At 38.6% G+C, this 23,250-nt stretch overlaps 1 protein-coding gene across 1 annotated transcript; it reads left to right on the top strand.

Annotated features, from left to right (window-relative positions):
* Positions 1-1,612: 1,612 nt before the first annotated feature.
* Positions 1,613-22,561, top strand: abcg4b (ATP-binding cassette, sub-family G (WHITE), member 4b). Its single transcript, XM_036598693.1, has 16 exons — positions 1,613-1,743; positions 5,045-5,291; positions 6,339-6,350; positions 10,005-10,122; positions 11,452-11,584; positions 11,787-11,837; positions 11,944-12,089; positions 14,082-14,205; positions 14,294-14,408; positions 15,388-15,533; positions 16,347-16,445; positions 17,403-17,571; positions 19,181-19,281; positions 19,526-19,684; positions 22,017-22,135; positions 22,216-22,561. Exons 2-16 carry the CDS (start codon positions 5,054-5,056, stop codon positions 22,439-22,441), a joined length of 1,956 nt encoding a protein of 651 aa, XP_036454586.1. The 5' UTR covers positions 1,613-1,743; positions 5,045-5,053; the 3' UTR covers positions 22,442-22,561.
* The last annotated feature ends 689 nt before the right edge of the window (positions 22,562-23,250 follow it).

The following is a 23,250-nucleotide window of genomic DNA, read 5'->3' as shown; positions in this document are numbered from 1 at the left end:
TTAGTTGACCTGCTCTTGCATTCCCTGCTAGAACAACCAGCACTGACCAGCACGGCTGGTCACCAGCAAAACCAGCATATCGTCACTGTCCAAAGAAAAACAAAATGGTAACTTTACTAAAGAGGGCTTTCAATGTAATATGGTGTAAAGAAATTTTATTCAAAGCAAATTTGGAGCATTTCTATTAGTCCAATCATCATGAAATTTTCACACAATGTAATGGACAGCTGCTGATTAAGCAGAAAACTAAAACCTGAAAAAAATGAAGATACTTTTTTTTTTTTTTGGACAGCGATGATAGGCCATGTTGTGATTTTGATGCTGGTATGCTGGTCAACCAGCATGACTATGCTGGGTGACCAGCTAAACCAACACCAGAACAGCACTAGACAAGTATGAACCAGCCTAGATCTTGTCTGCACTGTTTTTTTGTTTTTCAGCAGAGTAATCTGCCATCTTGCAATCTGCCATCTTTGGCAATACTGCATGTAAAGCAGTCATGCCAAAAACCCATCAGACTGAAAGTAACCTGACTGCAAAACCTTTCTCTGCTGAAAAAACTCATAGAAACCATTCTACTAACTTTTCTAAACGTCTGCATTATTCAGTGGTTGAAATGTACACAATGTGATTCAGAGTGGTTTGGTGTGAAACGGTTAATTTGTAGAGAAACGTAGCTACTGATTCTGATTTATTTACCGTGGTGGTGATAGGAACCAGGGGTCCTGATGTCTACAATGCAAATATAGCCATTTTAATTAATATCCAAAACCATCAATGTACACAAGTCTTCTGAGGTTTTTTATACGTAATGTTGATGGTGGTAAAATAGTGGTAAGAGTTTTCTTTGGGTACTATTTTGCCTTAGAACACGCTTGATGTATTCTTCCACCACAAACAGATTAGAATAAATTGATTAAAAATACGTTTTAGGCCAAAACTTATCTCAAAACTACTGTAAAACGACGTCTCAGACATCAGGCTGAGTATTCATAATCGTTTAATGTTATAACCGTCTGTGATGTAGCTTGTACAACTCTTCAGACGTCTGGTTTCTACAACTACTGCTGTGAACAATTCTGACTTATTAAGTTTTTCTAGAATTAAGCTCTAACTACTCTGAATGACTTTGTTTACATCTTAACCATTTAATAACGTCGATTTTTTTTTAAATAGACGGAGTTCCCCTCTAAGTGTTTCTGTTGGTTCCTAATAGTTTTGCAGTGTGTTTTGGCTTTTTTAATGGGTTAATATCACAAGGTATTCTACAGGAAATTGGTGATCTCTATTGGAAATCATTAAGCCAATTCCCATTAGAAAGCAAACCCATTAGGTTTTAATCCTAATGGTTTCTAAAGGTCCTTTTTCAGCAGGGTTCTCCTATCAACAAGATGCTACGCTACAAATGCGCAGCGTATACGACGAATGAAGGCTTTAAAAAAACACCGTTTTGAATGGAGTTTCTCTTTGAGGAAGCTAAAACAGCTTTACTACTCTCTCTCTCTCTCTCTCTCTCTCTCTCTCTCTCTCTCTCTCTCTCTCGCGTCACACCTCAAAACGGGTCTCCGGTGGTCTCTTCCTCTCTGTCTCCAGTGTGTAGTGGGTGGGCTGGTGTGAGTGAATGAGAGTTCGCGTTAAAAGAGCAGAAATGGCTCAGATGCTCTGATCTGTGAAGCTGCTCCGCACCAGCCGCTGGATTCACCCCAGACTCATCAGCGCGAGGACACTGAGAGCCACTCTGAGGTAAACTGAGCTCATCAAACTACAGCTGAGGTTCAAACGCTTTCAGCTCTGCCGGCTGGCCGGGATCTCAAACCCGCTGATTTGCTTTGATTTTTGCTTCAGTCTGAGGTAAAAGGCAACATAACTATCACTCTTAACAAAGATGGTTCTTAAAGGGTTCTTTAGTATGGTTTCGATTGATTATATTTAGTTCATGGAGTTCTCTATAGAACCATTTCATGCTTAACTCGTTCGTTAGATTTATGGAGAATGTGTTGTATATGGTTCCATATAGAACCTTTATGAAAATGGTTCTATATAACACCAAAAACTGTTCTGCTATTGTGTATGATGTCAAGCTTATAACAATAGAAGAACCTGTTTTGGTTCTATATAGAACCATTTTCATAAAGGTTCTATATGGAACACACTCTCCATAACTCTGAAGAACCATTTCTCCATGCAAAGATCCCTTTAAGCATTCAAATGATTTTTTGACTGTTCATGGTTCTATATAGAACCATTTTCTTTACTAAAGAACCTTTGAAGAACCATCTTTTTAACAATATACTACTGGATAAAAGTACCAAACCCTATTCATTTATTTTAGACCATCTTATTTTTTGCCCTTCCTACTGACTCTAAAATGGTTAATTTCCAATTTTATTATTATTTTTTTTCTTGTAATATACCCAAACTTTGTAACTGGAGCTTTGACAGTTCAAATGTACCGCTGTCTGTCCTGCCAGTGGAGGACCCTGAACTGAACTGAACTGATTTATCTTCCAGTTTTAGTTAAATGAGTGTTGACTCAAGCCCATTTAGAATGACTCATGCTATACTGTCAGAAAAACAGTGAACTGTACAGGTACATTTTTGTCCTGTGATGTAAATGTGAAGGTACAACATGGTCATTAAGGTGCAATCATGTGTCTTAAATAAGTTTTAAAGGTACACTGTGTTAATTTTGCATATTTGTACCTTCACTTTTTAAAAAAATGTTCAAGGTAATATTGCATATTGTTCCCTAACTAAAGGCACTGAAGACATACTTTTGAGGGAACCACCCAGTGACAGTATTTGTATACAATAAGTCCATTTTAGTACCTTTTATTTCTAAGAGTGTGGGTTTGGGCTGTTGTTTTAAGTGTAGTAAGGTGTTTCAAGATAGTAAAGCCTTTTTAAACTTTAAGCTGCTGGTAATTGTTACATATTAAGGCTGTAAACCTTAACAAAGGCTGGACTCTGTATTTTACAATGTAATAACTTGAGGGGAGGTCCATCAATTTTTCAAATGTTCTACACAACTCAATCTTTCAGATGTAAAGTCATTTAGAGTGATTGGATGGAAATGGTTCATTGTAGAGATGCTTACCAACCCAGATTTTTTTCAGTGCTGGTGATAAGAACCCGGAGTCTCGATGTCTACAACGCAAACCTGGCCATTTTATTCACTCTCCAAAACAACTAGTGGATTACACATACTCTGGGTATTTATATGTATTGGCAAATCTAAAAAAGTAAGTTTTCTTCTGGGACTATTTTGCCTTACAATGCCCTGCATGTAACTGTTGTAATGCATTAAAAATGTTTTAGGCCAAAACTCTTATCACAGCACTGTCGTAAAACAATGTTTCAGATAGATTGCTAAGCATATTTGTCACCATTTCTTGTGATGACTTAAGACACTGCAGATGTTTGGTTCCTAACAGCATGACTGTGAATTCTTCTGACTCGGTTTCCCTAGAACAGAATGATTCACATCAAACCACTCCAAATGACTTTGTTTACATCTTAATGATTTAATTATGCAGAAATTTTGGACAGTCAGTGGAATTCCACTTTAAGGCATCTCAGGCCTACAGCACCTGCCGTAAACCTTACCAATAGCTACAAAGATTTAACACAAAAGACAAAGAAACGTTTAGAATGCAAGTTTAGGCTTAAGCGCATTTTGCTTCATTTTATGTGACTGGCATTACAGTGCAAGTGAAACTATAATGCGCATGGATTAGCCTACATACTCAGAGTAACCAAAAGCCAAAGCACAGGTTATGTGCTATTCCTCGTTTATATACAGTGAAGTCAGATATGTGACAATGCAATACGACAAACAGGAGATCCATTTAATTATTTACAGTGACGCTGTTTTCCCCTCAAGACTTATTGACTGATTTCTCTTCTCCAACCCGGCCCTTCACTTGTGTCCAGTGCCGTTAGTTACTATACCATCTCTTTCATATGCTGTGCATATATTAAGCAGTTCTAGGCAGCTTTGCTAAGTATACACCTGGATTTCACAAGTAAGGCTAAAGGCTAAATAGTTCTCATTTGTTTTGAGAGATCCCCTCCTAGCTGGTGTATTCTGTGGAGCTGAATCAATGGGGTCTGGCTCCGAACAGGCGGCTCACATTTCCTCCATGATTCTGATACTGCTGCTTCTTTCAGTCTGGCTCCAGGGATTTGCTGCAAGCGAGTCATTTTAATGCATCAGCACAATGCTGGCTCTCTGAGGAAACCAGATCCCAGGCCTTTTCAAAAGCACCAAAATCTAAATAAGATCAATCTGGAGCTGCATCCCCTTTTGAGTGGACAGTGAGCTGTAGAACCAATCTGCATTCACATGGAATTAATATTACATCAGAAATGCTTTCTGTGGGGAGCAGAAGCGAATTTGAACGTTGAAATGTTTAGAATGGTGCTAGTGTCGGTTTTCCTATAGATCCTTTTAAGATGGTAGAGATAGCACCTTGCTCGAGCAGATGAGATCATTACAGTACAATTTTTTCAGAAATGTGCCCAAAACTGGCATGACCTGTGGCTTACAGATGGGTTTTAAAGGAGAATTCCACCAAATTTTAAACATTTCTGCCAAATATCTGCAACAGCATGTGGTGTTCAGATGACACCTTCTTAAAATATAGCTTAAAAAGAAGCAGGGTGTGTACGGCATACACTTATAATGCAAATGTGTATCACTTGAACACAACTTTCAGTAACTTTTCAAAATAGAAGCCCACAATGAAATTTGAATATTTATATTTTGTTAAAAAAGTCATCCCATGTGACCAAAAGACTGTATTTAATAAGCCAAATTAAAATATAAAAACTCACTTTGTAGCCATATGGTTTGGCCAGTTTAAAACATTTCTCCAGTTTTTGCTCAAGCAAACTCAGAGAACAGATGGACCAAAGGAAATGTAAATAAAAGTGAAAATTGTGAGTTTGTTCCATGAGCCCATTAGTAAATCAAGTGACCCCACATGTGGTCACAGTCCCTAGTGTGGTGACCCCTGTGTTGTAAGCCTGTCTGTGTTTTCAGGTTGTTGTTATGGCAGAGAAGTCGTGTGACATGGGCTCCGTTAATATTGCCATGGAAGACAGTCTGTGTAATGGAGGCACGCAGACACAGCCGCAGGAGGCTCCACTACTGACCCATCTGAAGAAGGTGGAGAACCAGATCACTGAAGCTCAGCGCTTCTCTCACCTCCCCAAACGCTCTACAGTGGACCTGGAGTTCTCTGACCTGTCCTACACTATCAGTGAGGGACCCTGCTGGAAGAAACAAGGTCAGAAAGTCTTCTTCAGCCAAAAAGCACTCTACTACCATCTTTCTCATACAATGACACCAATTAGATACTCTCCAGAGAAATGCTCTGAATTATAGATTACTTCTGTGCTTTTTCCCTTATAGAACACACAGTCACCACTGTAGATGAAGCATTGACAGTTCCTATCCATCTTCATTTTTAAATTCTTATTGTACAAACATCTATGGGTCAGCAGACTCTCAGTGTGCTGCTGTGGACCCCACTGTGTTCTGGAGTTTGCAGCAGCTTAGGAAGCAGATTTAATCAACAGTGGAGAGACAGAGAGAGAGAGACAGACAGACACATAGACAGGCAGAATGAGCTATATTATTTAGATTTGGGTATCAAAGCATTTAGAGACCCAAAAATTATTCTGCTTGCTAGCTCAACAGGTTCATTGCTGGTTCATTGATAGATAGATAGAACCTGGTTTGGCTTATCAATACATCATTAAGTCAAGAGCTGGTGATGAAATTGAACAAATCTAGGTGATGTCTGGGGGTGTCTCAAACCAAACCTTGTCCTTTGTATTAGCTCACAAGATCTCAGCTACTTTTTTGAAAACAAATATTGTGCTTGTGTATACTACACATAAAAATGTAAATATATATAAAACCCCCTTCAGTGCAACAGTACCCCTCTTGTCACTGGGGTGGTACCCTCAAGGGTACATCTCTGTACCTTTAGGGAACACAACTGTACCATAATCTATTGAAATTATATTTTCTAAGTTGTATTGACTCCACACACCCCGTCTCATCTCCAGGCTTTTTATTTTATTGCTCTGTTTTAAAACATTAGGTTATGAAAAGGTACAAATATGTACTTTTTGCCTGGAAAAAAACTTATTTAAGGAGCACAATTGGACCTTAAAACCACTGTTATACCTTTAAGGATACATTTACATTTTTTGTGTCCCATTTTTTTTTTGCCTCACATCACCTAGTAAGTCTATACTGTTCCTTTGTACGTTGCATTTGGGTTGTTGTGAACATCACTGCTGTGTGTAATGAATGTGCCTGAAAGCTTCAACAGCAGGTTCCCAATGCCAATTAATAGCAAAAGCAGTTCACGCTGATGCTGTTCATATGGTAAGATCAGGTCAGAACTACTTAAGGTGTAAGTGTTTTGTAGATAAATAAGCACAGTGAAAGAATTAAATTAGAACCGACGACTCATCCACTAAGTAACGGATTAAAGACTACGAGCTGTCTTGTCAGCCCTGCTGCTGTCTCACCCTCACCTCCTCTGTTGTTTTACTCAGAGATGAGTCATGCACTCTGAAGTCATGAGGACTGAGCATAGCACACACTGACTTGATGACTGAATAATGAATTGAGTTTATAGCTCTGGAAGGAGATTGCATACAACTGCACGAGTGCAAATGGAGTTAGAATAGTTATTTGATGGACTTGCCAATGTTAAAAGCACATTTCTTTTTCATAATGAGAATCTAGATGGTGTGACTGCAAGATAGGACTGCACAATATAATGTTTGTTAATCATTATTGCAATACTGGCTTTTGCAATGCTCATACTCACAAAAGGTGGCATCATGAAAATGAAACCTTTTAATAAAGCACTATTTTTTTATTTTTACTGTTGTGAGGATCCTGAACAACAACGTCACATGTTTCAAATTCAATGAAAGGGATTAATGCAACTCAACAAACAAAGTTTTGAAACAGCTAAAGTTTGAGTGTTGCTGAAGTTGTTCCTCTCTGTTCTTCAAGAGGGGTCCACACTTCTAGCATAAGGCAAAAGCTGCCCAGAGAGAGTTCTCTCCCCTCCTTTAGTCATACAGTCTCTTCTCACACTACAGCTTTATGTTGAAGCTGTGGACTGAAATGGCAAAATAAGTTGGTCAAAATAATGGTCAAAATAATGCAGACCAATGTTTCTTGTTACATTAATGTGGAAAAATAAAATGGTTGTATATAAGTTGTATATAAACTTTGTTACAGTTTCAAAACATACTTCTCACTACACAATCCACAGTCCATACATGGAAACTAAACTAAGCCTGTTTGTAATTCATTGTTTCTGTGATGTCAATGCATTTACCTCTGTCCATCTATTCAGCCTGCCGCAGTTTAGCCCCAGCTACTAACACTGAAGCTATAAGGAGTGTTTCAGCCTGGAATGCTTTTTTTTAACAAAGCACAGTTCCGGGCAGCCCATCAGAACAAAGTTGTTTTCATACAGTAGTCCTAATAAAGAGAGATTGGAAAAAGGCCATGTGAATTATGAATTATGAGCTCTTTTGGTACATAAAACCCAAACAAAGATCATAAACAGACGATGCACAAAAAAAATAATTCTATAAATAAGTAGTGTATTGATGATCAAGGGCCTATATCATGTACACCATTTTGTGTAATAAAAAAATTTCATGTGATATGTAAACATTGTTAAAGTTTAAGAGTGTACTGTTCACTCCCCCATCAATACAGTCCATATATGGAAACTAAGCTGCAAAAACTGCACTTTTAAATGTATTATATTTGTGATGTCATGATAACAAACTCATTTACATATATCCACCCATTCAGTCTACATCAGTTTAGCTCTGCCTATTCATGTTGAGCTCATAAGGAGTGTTTCAAAGCAGACTGCTTTTTGAATGAGGCACAATACAGGGCAGCCAATCAAAACAGAGCTAATTTATAAATGTATATATACACTGATCAGGCATAACATTATGACCTTATTTCTACGCTCATTGTCCATTTTATCAGCTCCACTTACTATATAGGTGCACTTTGTAGTTCTACAGTTACAGACTGTAGTCCATCTGCTTCTCTGCATACTTTGTTAGCCCCCTTTTACCCTGTTCTTCAGTGGTCAGGACCCCATGGACTCTCACAGAGCAGGTATTATTTGGATGGTGGGTCATTCCCAGCACTGCAGTAACACTGATGTGGTGGTGGTGTGTTAGTGTGTGTTGCGCTGGTCTGAGTGAATCAGACACAGCAGTGCTGCTGGAGTTTAAACACTCACTGTCCACTCTATTAGACACAACTACCTTGTCAGTCCACCTTGTAGATGTAAATTCAGAGACGATAGCTGATCTGTTGCTGCACAGTTTGTGTTGGTCATCCTCTAGTCCTTCATCAGTGGTCACAGGACACTGCCCACAGGACGCTGTTGGCTGGATATTTTTGGTTGGTGGACTATTCTCAGTCCAGCAGTGACACTGAGATGTTTAAAAACTCCAGCAGCACTGCTTTTGTTACTGTGTCTGGAAGATATGGTCCATTTAATATTTTGTAATGCATTGTCACAATATTATATTTTGTCCATATTGAGAAGGCAGTAGAGCCTTACTGCAATGCATTATGTGTCTGATGAGGTCAGTGCTCTTTCCAGCCTCACTAGGGGACAATGATTTTCCCCTGCTGGCTTGGCTGCTTACATCACAAACAGTGATTCATTCAGAGATACAGTGGTCCCTCTTGCAGTTTGGCCCCATTAGCAGGACGCCACTGTTCCCTTTAAGATACAGTGCTGAATGTGTCTGTTCTTCCAGCTATGATGTGTGAGTAATGAGGTAAGGAAAAGAAAGGACGACCTGGATGAACCCACACTTCTGAAGTTAATCTTGTGGCAGGTTCTGACCGTAACATAAAAGGATAAGACCACCTGTGATGGTTAAACATGAGGTTTGAGTCTTCACCTAGAAGCCGTGCTGACGTGTGGGAATAAAAGTAATCTAAAGTGCAGAGTACAGGAGTCACACCCCATGAACTCACTCTTGAAGCCTTTACAGAAACTCAGCTGTGAGAACAAGGCACTAGAAGCCTAACAGGCAGCTAATTAGAGGCCTAGTGCTTTGAAAGAGGGTCAGGTTCTGCCGACACTGGGATAGGCTTTATGTTAAGACTGATTATGTAATCGTGGGTATTGTAATTCCCTTACATCCTTAACATCAGCCTAATACGTCAACGAACCTCAAAAATAATCTTTAAAGAATAATCTATGCTGAAATGGCATCTTGATAAAGCTTGTTTTCCTGTGGACCATTTTGATTTGTTTCCACTTCTAAAATTAAACCAAAGGAAGCTGTACACAGTATTGTAAACATTAACCAGACAGAAAACTAGTTTTTATCTCAGTGCAATAAAAAGTACTGTCAGTGCACTATAAAGTACTGTCTTGAATCAGTTTACTGTATATGTCCAGTTTCTTGGTGCTAACTCCAGCATGCCACATTAAAAAAATGATTTGTAGTAGTGAAAGAAGTTTAAAATAAAGTACAGAGTAAAACTAAAGAAGGGGGAAATGCAGGGTGAAATCTGTTAAAAGTGAAAACCTGAATGTAAAATTTAAACCCAACCCAACATAAACAATTGAGTCCTGTCAGGTTCAGATAAATATTCTTAGTTTTACTGTATATGCATATAAACAATATATCAGCCAGCTCTATGCAGCAGCCAACTCATGTTAGGTGCACTGTAGTTAAAGGTACTGTATGACCCTAATTTTTCTCTCATCATATTGAGCTCTTTCTCTCTCACACATACACATACACACACCCATTCTCAGCTTTACAGAAAATATGTAGCACAGTCATGGGGTTCGCGGATTAAACCATACCTCTTTTCTTTGTATTTGAAGGGATTAGCTAGACGTGTTCCATTTATGCCAAATGAGAACAGTGTGACACTGGGCCTGTTCTCTGTATGCTTGCAGGCTACAAGGCCCTACTCAAGTGTCTCTCTGGGAAGTTCTGCAGCCGGGAGCTTGTTGGGATCATGGGACCCTCAGGAGCTGGCAAATCCACACTGATGAACATCCTGGCTGGCTACAGGTGAAGAAAAGAATAAGAGCCTTTGTATAAAGGTGTATCTACACTGTGTTCTTAGTCAGGTACACTTGCTTTGCACAAAACTCATTGGCTTTTAAGTTTTACCACATATTTTGCAGCAGTCTTTGCAGGCATACAGTTGACTGGCTGCCACCTACTCAAGCCACCTCTGCGGTGGTGTTAAGGGTCCAGGTGAGGTCATTAGTGCTGTGCACACCAAGGAACTTGGAGCTTTTGGCTCTCTGCACAGTTGAACCATTGATGTGCAGTGGAGAGTGATCACAACGATTCCTCCTGAAGTCTACAATCATGCTTTCATCTTATCAACATTAAGAGATAGATTGTTGTCTTTGTACCTGTCTGCAAGCTGCTTATTTGGGTGGTGGAACATTCTCAGAAGCACAGCAGTGACACTGACATGGTAGTAGCATGGCAGTCTGTGAGTTTATCAGGTTGTGTTGCTGGATTTTTTTAAAGACCTTGTTGGTTCACCTTGTTGGCGCACAATAGAGACTGCTGTCATTTTTCTTGCAAAGTTTGTGTGAGTGTCTGCTTCGAATGCTCGATCACCCACATATTATCTGGCCAGCGACAGCCTTATAGTGATACCTGTCCAACATTAAATGGAGTTTTATGTCAGATTTTAAGGCATTATTAATAAATATTCAAATAATACCCACCAACATTTAGGAGTCTTGGCTACAGGTTACCACACTGGATGTGTCAGGAGTCAGCAACACCACTTGGCATCTTACTATTACTGTACTATATTAAACCCAGCAGCTTGAAAAGTGTGAATCTAAAATCTTAAACAAATAAATAATAAATAATAAATGCTTACCGTCTGTCTTCACCTTAGCTAACATAAAAAACTGACCAAAATGTAAGACGCAGCCTCTGCACTGGTGGAGTATATAGTTGAGACATCTATTGGTTCTTATAAAAATGTATGTTAGGGACAAGCTCATTTGCACATCAAAAATCAGTCAGTAAAGCACTGTTTAAGATTAAAATTAAATCTAAAATATAATTATTAAATCATTTCAGCTGATATCAGGTATTGGTAACTGGTAATAGTACTGGCACAAAACTTTCATATTGGTCAGGCCCTAGTAGAGGTGGCTAATACACTGTGCAGCTACAGATTGTAACAGTAAATTACAGTTTGTAACTGTAAATCTACAAAGTGCACCTATATGACAGGAGTTTCTGATTAAAAGGCCAATGAGTGTAGACACATGGTGTGCCTTATAACGTAGTACCTCAGTCTATAAATGTTTTAAAAGTGAACACAACTAACATTTTCATGGTTTTATGCCAAATCTATCATAGGGAAACAGGAATGACAGGGCAGATCCTGGTCAACGGCAGGCCCAGAGATCTCCGCACCTTCCGCAAAATGTCATGTTATATCATGCAAGAAGACAAGCTGCTACCCCACCTCACAGCTCAGGAGGCCATGATGGTGAGATGCTGTGAACATGTGAAGTGGTGTAAGATGCCCTCTACTGCTTGCTCCATGCTAGTACACAGATTGCACAAGCATAGGAGATCACAGGTTTAGTTAAGCCTCAGATGTGATTAGGCTCCAGGGCTGAGCACTGAACTAATTAGAGACTTAATGTAATGTAGCTGCACGTTTCTGTACTGACTTCCTGCTGTTTCAGGTGTCTGCCAACCTGAAGCTCAACGAAAGTATCGAGGTGAAAAAAGAACTGGTGAGTAGCACTTAGTATAGCTTTAGCTTGCCAAACATTTATGCTTTACTCTTTTTGTCTCTCTTTCTCACTCTCACTGTCTCACTTGCTGCTCTGTGTGTGAAAGGTGAAAGAGATTCTTACAGCTCTGGGGCTCCATACGTGTGCCCACACTCGCACTCTCTCCCTCTCTGGAGGGCAGTGTAAGAGGCTGGCCATTGCACTCGAGCTGGTGAACAACCCTCCAGTCATGTTCTTTGATGAGCCCACCAGGTAAACATGCTGTTCTGAACATAATTCCCAACATGACATGGAATAATGTAAATGGAACATTTTAAAAATGCCATAAATGGAGAGGATTCTGTGTCAGAAGTGTCAGAAGTACTCATAACAGATATGACATTTTCTGTGTCCGAAATGGTCCCCTAATCACGCTGGAAAATCTGGATCACTATATAGAGCACTATTATACGGAACAGAATTGGTGATGGTAGGAAAAGATTTTGGACACTGCATCATATGGGTTTGCTCATTAATGTGTGACAGCAGATTCAGTTACATAAACCTATAAAAGTCATGGCACCAGTCCACTATAGCTGCTGAGTTTGATGGCACACATGAGAAGAGCTTATTTACATCTGTAACAGGTTTGAAGAGAGCTCTGTGGAAACGTTGCCATTGTAGCTGCGCTCAAAATCCCACTCAGAGAAGTTGTGCGTGAATCTTCAAACCAAACAGCAAAGCGCATTATGGGTATCACCTACCCACTAGGGTACATTGGTTGTACACTACTTATTGCGATGTATTGTGGGATTGTTTGAGTGCACTGGTCTTCTGCACTGTGGTTTCGGACACCACTACAAAACGGCTGAATCCCAAATTAGCGCACTATATAGTGAATATGACATATTTGTCATTAATGACATGTGGAAAACCTGCCAAACTGAAACAAAACTTCCATTACGTTGTTCCAGTATTGTTGGATCAATTTACTGAATATTTTTGTGTTAGAACTAAACAGGAATCCAAACAGGACTTTTTTAAGAAGACAAAGCTGTGTTCCAAGTACACCATTGCATTTTTTCATGGCCTCACAATAAGGCTGTCACAATTATGAAGTTTTAGCTAGTGGTTAATTGTCATATAAATAAGTGTGATTAACCATTTAATTGCCTTTCTTGTTCATTGTTTGCAGCTATTAAAATACAGGCCTAAAGTGACCAGATTGGCTAATTAGCTACTTTACTTACTAGCTATGTTTGCTTTGTAGCTAACACTGGTTGTACTGTTAAATCGTATACTGACACAAAGACAGTTACACAGAATTAGGTTAGAGGTAGAGTTAAGCAAAGCTACATGTTCTTCACGAAAAAAAACTATAGGCCAAAACACCCATTCTGCAAGCATACATAGCATACATGACATTAGCTGCCTAGCTAACAAGTAAACAAATAGCGCTGTGCTCATAACATGTTAGAACTTTTTATCTCATGATGTCAGTGAATGCATTTACTGCTTTCTTTTATTTACATTTATTTGCCTCAACGCAACACACCCAATTCACATGAAATCTAACAGCGGAAAATGAATGCAGTCAGCTTAAATAATTGCAGTCATCTCAAATAATTGCAATTAGATGACTATGTAATAATTATGATAGGCCTCCTAGTCTTAGCTTTCTGTCAAAGGCTTCTTAAAGAGGCAGCCAGATGCAAAGTGTAAATAAAACACATTTGGCACTTGTACCCAGCCTCCTGGTCTGCCTCGTCAGCCCATTCGTTACACAAAGGAAGTTGAAACAGTTTTTTATGTTATTTCATGTGAAATATTTATAAGTATTCATACATTTTGTGGGTTTTGTTGCTCTATGTTCTAAACAGATTTTTGGTCAATAACATAATAGTCTGTGACTATTGTAATCTGTAATAAAGTACACATCATTTTCCTTTCTCTGTCCTTTGCTTGTTTTTCGGAGGGAAGTAACATCAGAATGAAATGAAGTTTGAAGTTGTGTTTTTTAGATTAACTCTTTTTCACACATCAATAATGAAGAGTACTGTCATTTGTGTGTTGCATGCCATGACTTATCACAATAATTTGTGATAAGATCTGGAACAGACTCTTCTTCGTAGACATGCAGCTGTATGACCACTAACATCATTCATACTTATTGTAAATATTACCTAAAACACTAGTGTGATGTTGCTTTCTGTTTATTCTGTGTCTGCCACTTTCTTGGCTCTTTCCTCTTCTCCATGGTGACAGTGGTCTGGACAGTGCCTCGAGTTTTCAAGTCGTCTCATTAATGAAGTCTCTGGCCCAGGGCGGACGCACCATCATCTGCACCATTCACCAGCCCAGTGCCAAACTGTTTGAGATGTTTGATAAGGTGCTGCATCTGTTTTATTTTCACATAAAGGGACTGTGTGCACTCCTGACTGACCACCGTCTGACCGCTGTTCTCTTGACCTCTCCAGCTGTACATCCTGAGCCAGGGACAGTGCATATACAAAGGCACTGTGCCATACCTCATCCCTTATCTGAGAAACCTGGGACTGCACTGCCCTACGTACCACAACCCTGCAGATTTCAGTGAGTCTCCTTTAAATGATGATTCTTTGACTACTGAATACATTTTATAAAACAGACAGTTCCAGATGTAAAATCAGCTAAGCCATGTTTGAAACCGCTGTAAAATACATGATATACACAAATACAACCACAGACATCAACTAAATTAATGTAATAATGCACCATGTTATTAAAAGTAGTTTTTTAAAAAATATATAAACTCTGAAGTAATCTTTGCTCAGCAGTTATAGCCTACTATTAACAAAATATATTGCTCAGTGGAAAAAACCTATTATTGCACATTTTTCTTGTGTTTTATTTTTTCCCTCGTGGTTCACCTTTTACATTTGTGTGGGTTTACATGACAATTTTCCAACCTTTCTTGATCCCTTAGAATTAAATAAGCTGTTTTTGTTATGGTGCCTTTCAAACTGATATATGTAAATGACCTCTGTTCTGATTGACTGCCCTTATAACTACAGAATGAATGGGCAGGGTTAAATTGCTGAGGGTGGAATGTATATATATGTAAATGCATTTTTTTGTGACTCACAAAAACTGAATTCAGAAAAGGCTGTTTTTGCAGCTTAGTTTCCATATATGGATTGTATGGACTGGAGAGTGAAGAGTAGTTTTAAACTTTAATAATGTTACATATTACTCTTTTATTTATTTTGAAAAGTGAGGAAAATTAAACTTTCTATGATATGAGGCCTTTAATCATATTAAGCCCTTTGTTGAACATTGATGTATTTTATAATATTGTGGTTTGTTTGCATTATATTAATTGCATTATGTCTAACAACATACCTTATCCATCGTCAAATTGCTGTAACACATGGCCTATCGTGGCTTATTTCTTTGTTTAAGGGTGCTTTACATCAATTGTACATTTTACATTTTACAATGCTTCAAACAGGAGAGAATTATGTTAATAGTTTTGCAAATTTTCACATTATTTCAATCCAGTGCCTTTGCGTACTCTCTTTCTCATGTCCAGTCATCGAGGTGGCATCAGGAGAGTATGGGGATTTAAACCCAGTTTTGTTTGAAGCTGTCCAAGGTGGAATGTGTGTTCTAGAGGAGAAGAAGAATTGCTGCGGAAAAAAGGACACCTCAAGCCCCTGTCCTGCAAATTGTCCCCAAGTGAGTGAATCATGATGTGACCCATGTACAGAAGAGTGATTGTGGCAAAGTTCTTTAAGGGGGCAGTCATGGGCTGGAGGTTAGGGAACCAGCCTTGTGACCGGAAGGTCACGTACTGAGCCGACAGTACGTGACTGAAGTGCCCTTGAGCAGGGCACCTAACCCCTGTGCGTGTGCATGCATTCTCTAGTGTGTATGTGGTGTTTCACTGAACAGATGGGTTAAAATGCGGAGGTGAAATTTCCCAGTTGTGGGACTAATAAGGGTCACTTAACGGGGAAATTTAGTCAGCATTTACAGTTTAGGTTATATCAATCAATTGTAATTGAATTTAGAAAAACGCAATCAAAAAGCATTAAGGGAAAAATAGGTATGCAGAATTTGAGGTAATGATACAGTTGATGCAGTTCTTATACAGTCTTAATATAAAGAAACTAACTTTAAACTGGATGATGAATCAAAGCTGTAGTCAGGGAGATTTGCAGAGCTAATGTTATTGCAATCAAATCTATGATATAGAATCAGTAAGTTTTTCAAGAGAGAAAAAAACTGTTTACTTCATTGAAATCTGATATATTTCTGTTGTTTCCTGAATATTATACCTTTAATTTTACGATTATTCTAACCCACTGTCCAAACTGAGTCCAAATAGTTTGCAAACATAAAGCATATTGCAAAGTGTATTACACCTTTCTTAATGTTGGTCTAACCTGACGTGATTTCATTTTGATTCCTTAATGACAAGAAAATATGAAGTTATACATGCCTCACCATGGTTTATGTGTGTTTGTTCCATTCTTTATTACTTTGTAGGACTCTGCAATTGTTGAGAGCCATACATTTGCAACAAGCAGTTTGACTCAGTTCTACATCCTCTTCAAAAGAACATTAATAACAATATGCAGAGACCAGGTATGTACAATGCTACCTACATAAGGACTTCATGACATAAGCATTGAATAAAGAATTTGAAAAAAAGCAATAATTGAGTATTTATTAACAACTATGTCAGCATTTGCAAGATAGCATAAAATATTTTATGAAGTAAATTTGTAACACTGTTATAAAGCACCATTCCCTTATATGGCAGAGGCCTACCATAATTCCCATATGTAAACCAAATATGTATAGCTCCACTTACCATATGGGGCACAGTGGTGGTGTGTTAGGGTGTGTTGCGCTGGTCTGAGTGAATCAGACACAGCAGTGCCGCTGGAGTTTTTAAACACTATGTCCACTCTATTAGACACTCCTACCTTGTCAGTCCACCTTGTAGATGTAAAGTCAGAGACGATAGCTCATCTGCTGCTGCACAGTTTGTACTGGTCATCCTCTAGTCCTTCATCAGTGGTCACAGGACGCTGTTAGCTGGATATTTTTAGTTGGTGGACTATTCTCAGTCCAGCAGTGACACTGAGGTGTGTAAAAACTCCAGCAGCACTGCTGTGTCTGATCCACTCAGACCAGCGCAACACACACCAACTCACCACCGCCATATCAGTGTAACTGCAGTGCTGAGAATGATCCACCTCCCAAATAATACCTGCTCTGTGGTGGCCCTGTAGGAGTCCTGACTGTTGAAGAACAGGGTAAAAAAAAAGTATGCAGAGAAACTGTGAACAGGACTACAGTCTGTAATTGAACTACAGAGTGCTTCTATATGATAAGTGAAGCTGATGAAAATTGACAATGTGCATAAAATGCAGAAGTGTGCTCTCTGTAGAAGATAGATCAACAGAACATGTAATTTGATCTGGGGTGCCTAAACTTTTTTATGCAACTGTATGTCTGACACTATAGCGATCCAATGTAATTTACTCCATGTTGTATAACCAGTATGATCTTATGTGATGCTGTTGCTTATGTTAGGTGTTGACACACTTGCGGCTAATGTCCCACATCAGCATTGGAGTGTTGATAGGCCTGCTTTATCTCAACATTGGCAATGATGCCAGCAAAGTGTTCAACAACACCGGATTCCTGTTCTTCTCCATGCTCTTCCTCATGTTCGGAGCCCTCATGCCTACAGTACTCACATGTGAGTGGGGAACAAGGAAAGAGCAACATAGCGATGTTCATTATTCATTTAGATCAGTTCTTTTGTTGACATGTGCATTCAGAGGTTGGTAGAGTAGCCTAAACTACTAATTACTCCAATAACATAGACAGTTAAAGTATAACTGCCACAATAACATAATTAGTTAAAGCATGAACTTCAGAACTTCAGTAAAATAATTAGTAAAAGTAAATGTAATTATTATTTTTAAGTGCCGACAAGTCCATTCCAACTCCCAGTGACCATATGTATAGTATTTCTCCAGAATATCCTGCCTTTTGTTTGGGTCTTTAGGCTTCTTAATGTGTTTTTAATTTATGATTCCTCTGATTGTATCTGTCCCTCTTGCAGCTGGTTTTCCTCTTTGTTTTTTACTTTAAACTTTTCCAAGCATAATGGTCTTTTCCAATTAATCTATTCTTTTCATGATATGTCTAAAATAAGAGCGCTTCAGTTTAGTTATGTGGGCTTCGAGTGAGGGTTGAGGCTTGATTTGGTCTAGGATCCATTTCTTTGCTGTCTAATGTACCCTCAGAAGATTTTTCCAACACCAAAGTTTGAAGATATTAATATTGTTTATTGTCCAGCTTTCACATCCATAAAGAACCATAGCCAAAAAGAACATAGCCTGGACAATTCTCATTTTTGTCTGTAGAGACAAATTGTTGCATATGAAGATCTTTTTGAGTGCCTTCATCCTTGTTCTGCATAGGGTTGTTTGATTTTTCGTAGTTCTGTATAGACCCATTTTCTTTACTAAAGAACCCTTGAAGAACATAACGTGTGTAAAATAAAATGCTAAGATTTCACAATGAGTGTGTTTACATGCACTCAATAATCCAATCATAATCGGATTATCATTGTGTACTTTCTGCAGTCATCCGATTATTTACATGGTCATGTAAACAGCGTACTCCGATTTAAGAAATCCAGTGGAAGTAGATTTTAGCTCAGTAATAAGATTTCTCAGTGAATGTATACTCTTACTCTGATTTCTTTCGGATTTCTCAGTCTGTGCATGTGCGAAAACAGACCACGGTACCAGAAATAAGCAAGTAGTTTTGCCACAAGATGGCAGCAAAAAACTTTTGGAGCTACGCTGAAACCAACTACATTCTCGACAAAATGAAGAATTTAAATATTCTTCATCTTCTGGATGATGTTCATGATGATGTTCTTATTTTCAGGTAAATTAGCGCAATGTTTAAAAAAAAAACAGAGTTTTACATTACTTCACGTCTTCTTTTGTGAGTTTATTGGCCGGTTTCAAAGCAGAAATGTGATTCCAGCCTGACTCTAGTAGACCCGGAGGTTCCCATTATCTGATTACTCAAATGCATGTAAACGCATTAGATTATCGGATTACTGGCAAAATCTGATTTTCTGCAGTTATCGGATTATTAAGAGCATGTAAACGCACTCACTGAGAGCCATAATACACTTGAGTTGAAGTATTGTCATTTAAAAATACTCAGGGAGTTACATGTTACTACATGTCACTGGGTAAATGGAACTAGTTGCTACCCACCTCTGTGTCTTTAATCTGACTGGGGAAGTACAGGAAGTCAGACCGGTTTTTGCTTGCTTTCAGTTCCTCTGGAGATGGCTGTGTTTCTGAGGGAACATTTGAACTACTGGTACAGTCTGAAGGCCTACTATCTGGCCAAGACAATGGCTGACATTCCATTCCAGGTGAGTGGCTGTCTGAGCCTCCGTGAGTCGCCTATGTGTTAGATACGAGCCGACACTGGGAACCTCTTTGAACAGAAAGGTGGCACTGGCATTTCAGCACAGCCTAATCACTCTGGAGGCATGTTAAAATGGAAGACAAAAGGGGCTTGAGGCTCTTGTGATCTTGAAAATAAAAAAGTTCACAACTTTGATAGTATGTGGCTGCTGATTTTTTTTCTCATGGATTTTGTAATCTCTTTCCCAGGTCATCTGTCCTCTTATGTACTGTAGCATTGTGTACTGGATGACTGAGCAGCCTCCAGAGGCGAGTCGCTACTTACTCTTTCTGGCCTTGTCCATCTGCACCGCCCTGGTAGCGCAGTCTCTGGGACTCCTCGTTGGTGCTGCTTCTACCTCTCTTCAGGTACTTTCTGAAGGTAGTCTACTGTCTAGACTAGAGCCTGATAGATTTGCCAGCTGATAATATCAGCAGATATTGAGAACTTGCAGTTTTATCAATATGAGCAAAAACGTAGCTGATAATGTCCAACTTTTTTGTTGCAGCATCCCCTTGATGCAAATAAATAATGAGGTGAAACCTTGAACTGTTGAGCCACTAGGCAAGCCAGTATGAGTCAACCCAAAAAACATGCAAAATGTATTCAAACTTATCCTCTAGCATTAGAATACCACATTATAATACAAAAGGAATAATGAAACAACTAAACCAAAAGACTTAAATAGCAAAAAATCGAAACCACATTGAATTGTGAGTAGCTCCGCCCCACTGCTACAATGCTATTGTCATTGTTAGGACAAAACCTTGTACCTCCATTTTTGAAATATGGAGAAATAGAAATTGCTGGTTCCTCTTTATATTGTGTTAAAATTTTAAGAAGGTTTGTGCCTTTTCATGTGAAGTTACCATTTTGGAGATATGAGGTTTTGTCCCTGTAGTGATGTTACATTATTTCAGATTGTGAGTTTTGGCTGTTTATGCTAGCTAGTTGATCAAATCCATTAGTAAAGCACTGTTTATCTAAAACTGTTGGAATATAAATTTAAAATATAAAAATACAAATTTTAAATTATATCAGCTGACATTGGTTATTGGTATCAGCCACAAAATTGTCATATCAATCAGACCCTAGAATAGACCAGGACCAATTATAAAAGATTGCGATCCTGTAGTGAAACATAGATAAATAAAAAAACACATTAAGGATTTTGGGGGGATTTTGTGATATCAAATATAATTAATTCTAACATTACAAATTTGATGTAAATCAATCACCAACTTTATCAATGCATTTTTATATCAATAGCTAATAAACCCTTTTCGAACCTTCTACCTTCTGAACATAGAACTATAAACAAGGTTGGTAAGTAACAGAATACAGTATTGGGAATGTGTATACAGAAATTAAAGGGTCTGTATTCAGTCCAAGTTATATTTTATTTATATTTTATAAAGCTTTTAGAATACAGTTACTTTTTACATTTTTAGGAGAATACCCTTGAAGATACTTACTCACTAAATAATAAAAAAACAGGCAATCTTTAAAAGAAACACTTTCAATGCTTGTTCATTAAATATTGTAAAATCAATACATGGCATGTGGCAAACATGCTTGTCAGACAAACTCTAAAGAGGACCTTAGTTATTGGCTTCTTTACAAACACTTAAGTTTCTGCTAAAGACTGATTCAACTGATAAATCAATGTGATGAGCAGGCCTGGACCATCCAGTGACTTTTATGGGTGTGTGCCCAAGGGCCTGAGCCACTAGAGGGCCTCCACAGGCAATTATGAGAAAACATAAACAGCTGTTTTGACTCGAGGTGGGAACTTTACCAGCAGCATAAGGAAAAAATTAACTCATTTGTCACTGCATTACAGAGGATAATTTTCTGAATGTCTATTTTATTTCTCCTCCAATCACTACTTAGCAACTGTTCCACTATCCACCATCACTTTGGTCAAGGTTTCAGATTTAAGCTACTGTTCCTATGAATTTATTTTGAATTTGAAGCTCCAGATGTGTCTGGGGCTCTGGACAAGAGACCTGATACTTTACCAAATATAAAATGTCAGCCCCGAGTAAAAGAAAAAAGTTAGATCGCCCTTGTCAGCAGTGATCTGTGAACTGTCATCAGAGGTAAGATATAAAAGGAAAAACAAAAACATTTACTGAGCCTGCTGTGGCAGTATGCTTTAGCTAGGATGCTTAATGGTTTTGCATCCTTTTTTTGTTTTTAGGTACATTTCAGCTGTCAGATTTTAACTTGTCTTCACTGTTGTAAATGTTTTGGTTTTGCAAAGTGGATGCATGTTTTTTATAGGGAAGGGTTTGCATTGGTTGTTGGGTTTATACTAACCTGTGCTCTTGTTAAGGTGTAATCTTGCTATTGCTTTTTGTCGATTGGAAAGAAATTTGCGTTTATAGCTGTGATGTGCTCAACACTGCATTTAGTATGCTGCCATCATGGTGCTGCATAGGCTTTGTGTAACCTGCTGTGATATAAAAATTCACTGACTGCCTAAACAAGGTAGCCATAGAGGGGCCCACCAAATATCTGTGCCTAAGGGCCAGTGACTTGATGATATGGGCCAGTGATGAGCCAGTTGTACTGTAAAGGAATATCTTAGTGAATACATTTAGGACAGTATCCTACTTTTTAAAAGTATTTTGCCCAAATCTAACTATTATGGAGACATTTGAGTATTGCAGCATGTAATATGTATCTTCCTTGCAGGTGGCCACGTTTGTTGGTCCAGTCACAGCCATCCCAGTCCTCCTATTTTCTGGCTTCTTTGTCAACTTTGACACCATTCCAAAGTACCTGCAATGGAGTTCTTATGTCTCTTACGTTAGGTATGTCCTATTGCTTTCAAATTTAGCAATACTGTAAGGAAAGACCTCTTCTCATGGGAGGCTGATTGTTTCTTTGACAGATACGGCTTTGAGGGGGTCATTCTGTCCATCTACGGGATGAACCGCACAGAATTAGAATGCCCAGGAAAGGTCTGCAAGTTCCAGAAGCCTGAGGAAGTTCTGCAGTTGCTGGATGTAGAGGATGCCAAGCTCTACATGGACTTCATCATTCTGGGCATTTTCTTCCTCATCTTCAGGCTGGCTACATACCTGGTGCTGCGGTACAAAGTCAAGATTGAGCGATAGTATTTATTTAAGTCATTCCTCTCTTCTGTGCCAAGACCCTGACTGGTTTCCATGTCCTGTGACGTAACTCCAAACTGTAGTATAAGATCAGTTCAGAAAGTGCCTGCTCAGGAAATTCACATTCATTATTGTATATATTATGTTGCTGTGTGTTTCACCTCAGTAGTTCTCTGGACGTATTGCACCGCAGTATTGATAGGTCATTTCATCATAGTACGGTGACTGTATTGCTCTCTCTATACACCTACATCTTTTCATACAAAGTTCATGGCGACAATTAAAAGCTTGAAAACCTCGGAGGGACGGTTCCTGAGGAATGAGGTCAAGTGAGGAGAACGTCACGCAAAAGGGCGTCTACAGTGGCCTACATATACTCCTGCAAAGACTGCTGTTACAATGTAACTAAAGGAGGGTTAAAAATAGAAGACTGTGGATGACCCACACAGTGCCTGTGTTTCCATGACATATCATGTTCCTGTAGGCATTTTTCCAATCTTTTGTCCTTCTTAATCTTAGTTTCTTAAAGTTATCACTTAGATATAGGTTTGACTTGAAGGTGCGGATGTTTTTATAACTCTGTGCCTCGTTGAAACCAAAGTATGATTTACAAACTTTTTATTCAACATGTTTTATACAAGGTTCGTATCCATATGGCTGTTCAGTTTGATCTCTACTGAATCACCTTTTTTGTTTCCAAAACGTGTTTAAACGTGCAGTTATATCTCTTGTGATAAACAATAAAATGATGAGATTCATCAGCTCACCTAGCCATTACTCTTCTTTTGATTTTTTTTGGTTGTAAAGTCACC

This window comes from Colossoma macropomum, unplaced genomic scaffold (genome assembly GCF_904425465.1).
Source record: "Colossoma macropomum unplaced genomic scaffold, Colossoma_macropomum, whole genome shotgun sequence".
Taxonomy (NCBI): domain Eukaryota; kingdom Metazoa; phylum Chordata; class Actinopteri; order Characiformes; family Serrasalmidae; genus Colossoma; species Colossoma macropomum.
Note: the sequence above shows the minus strand (reverse complement) of the source record. Positions and strands in the feature narration are given on the sequence as shown.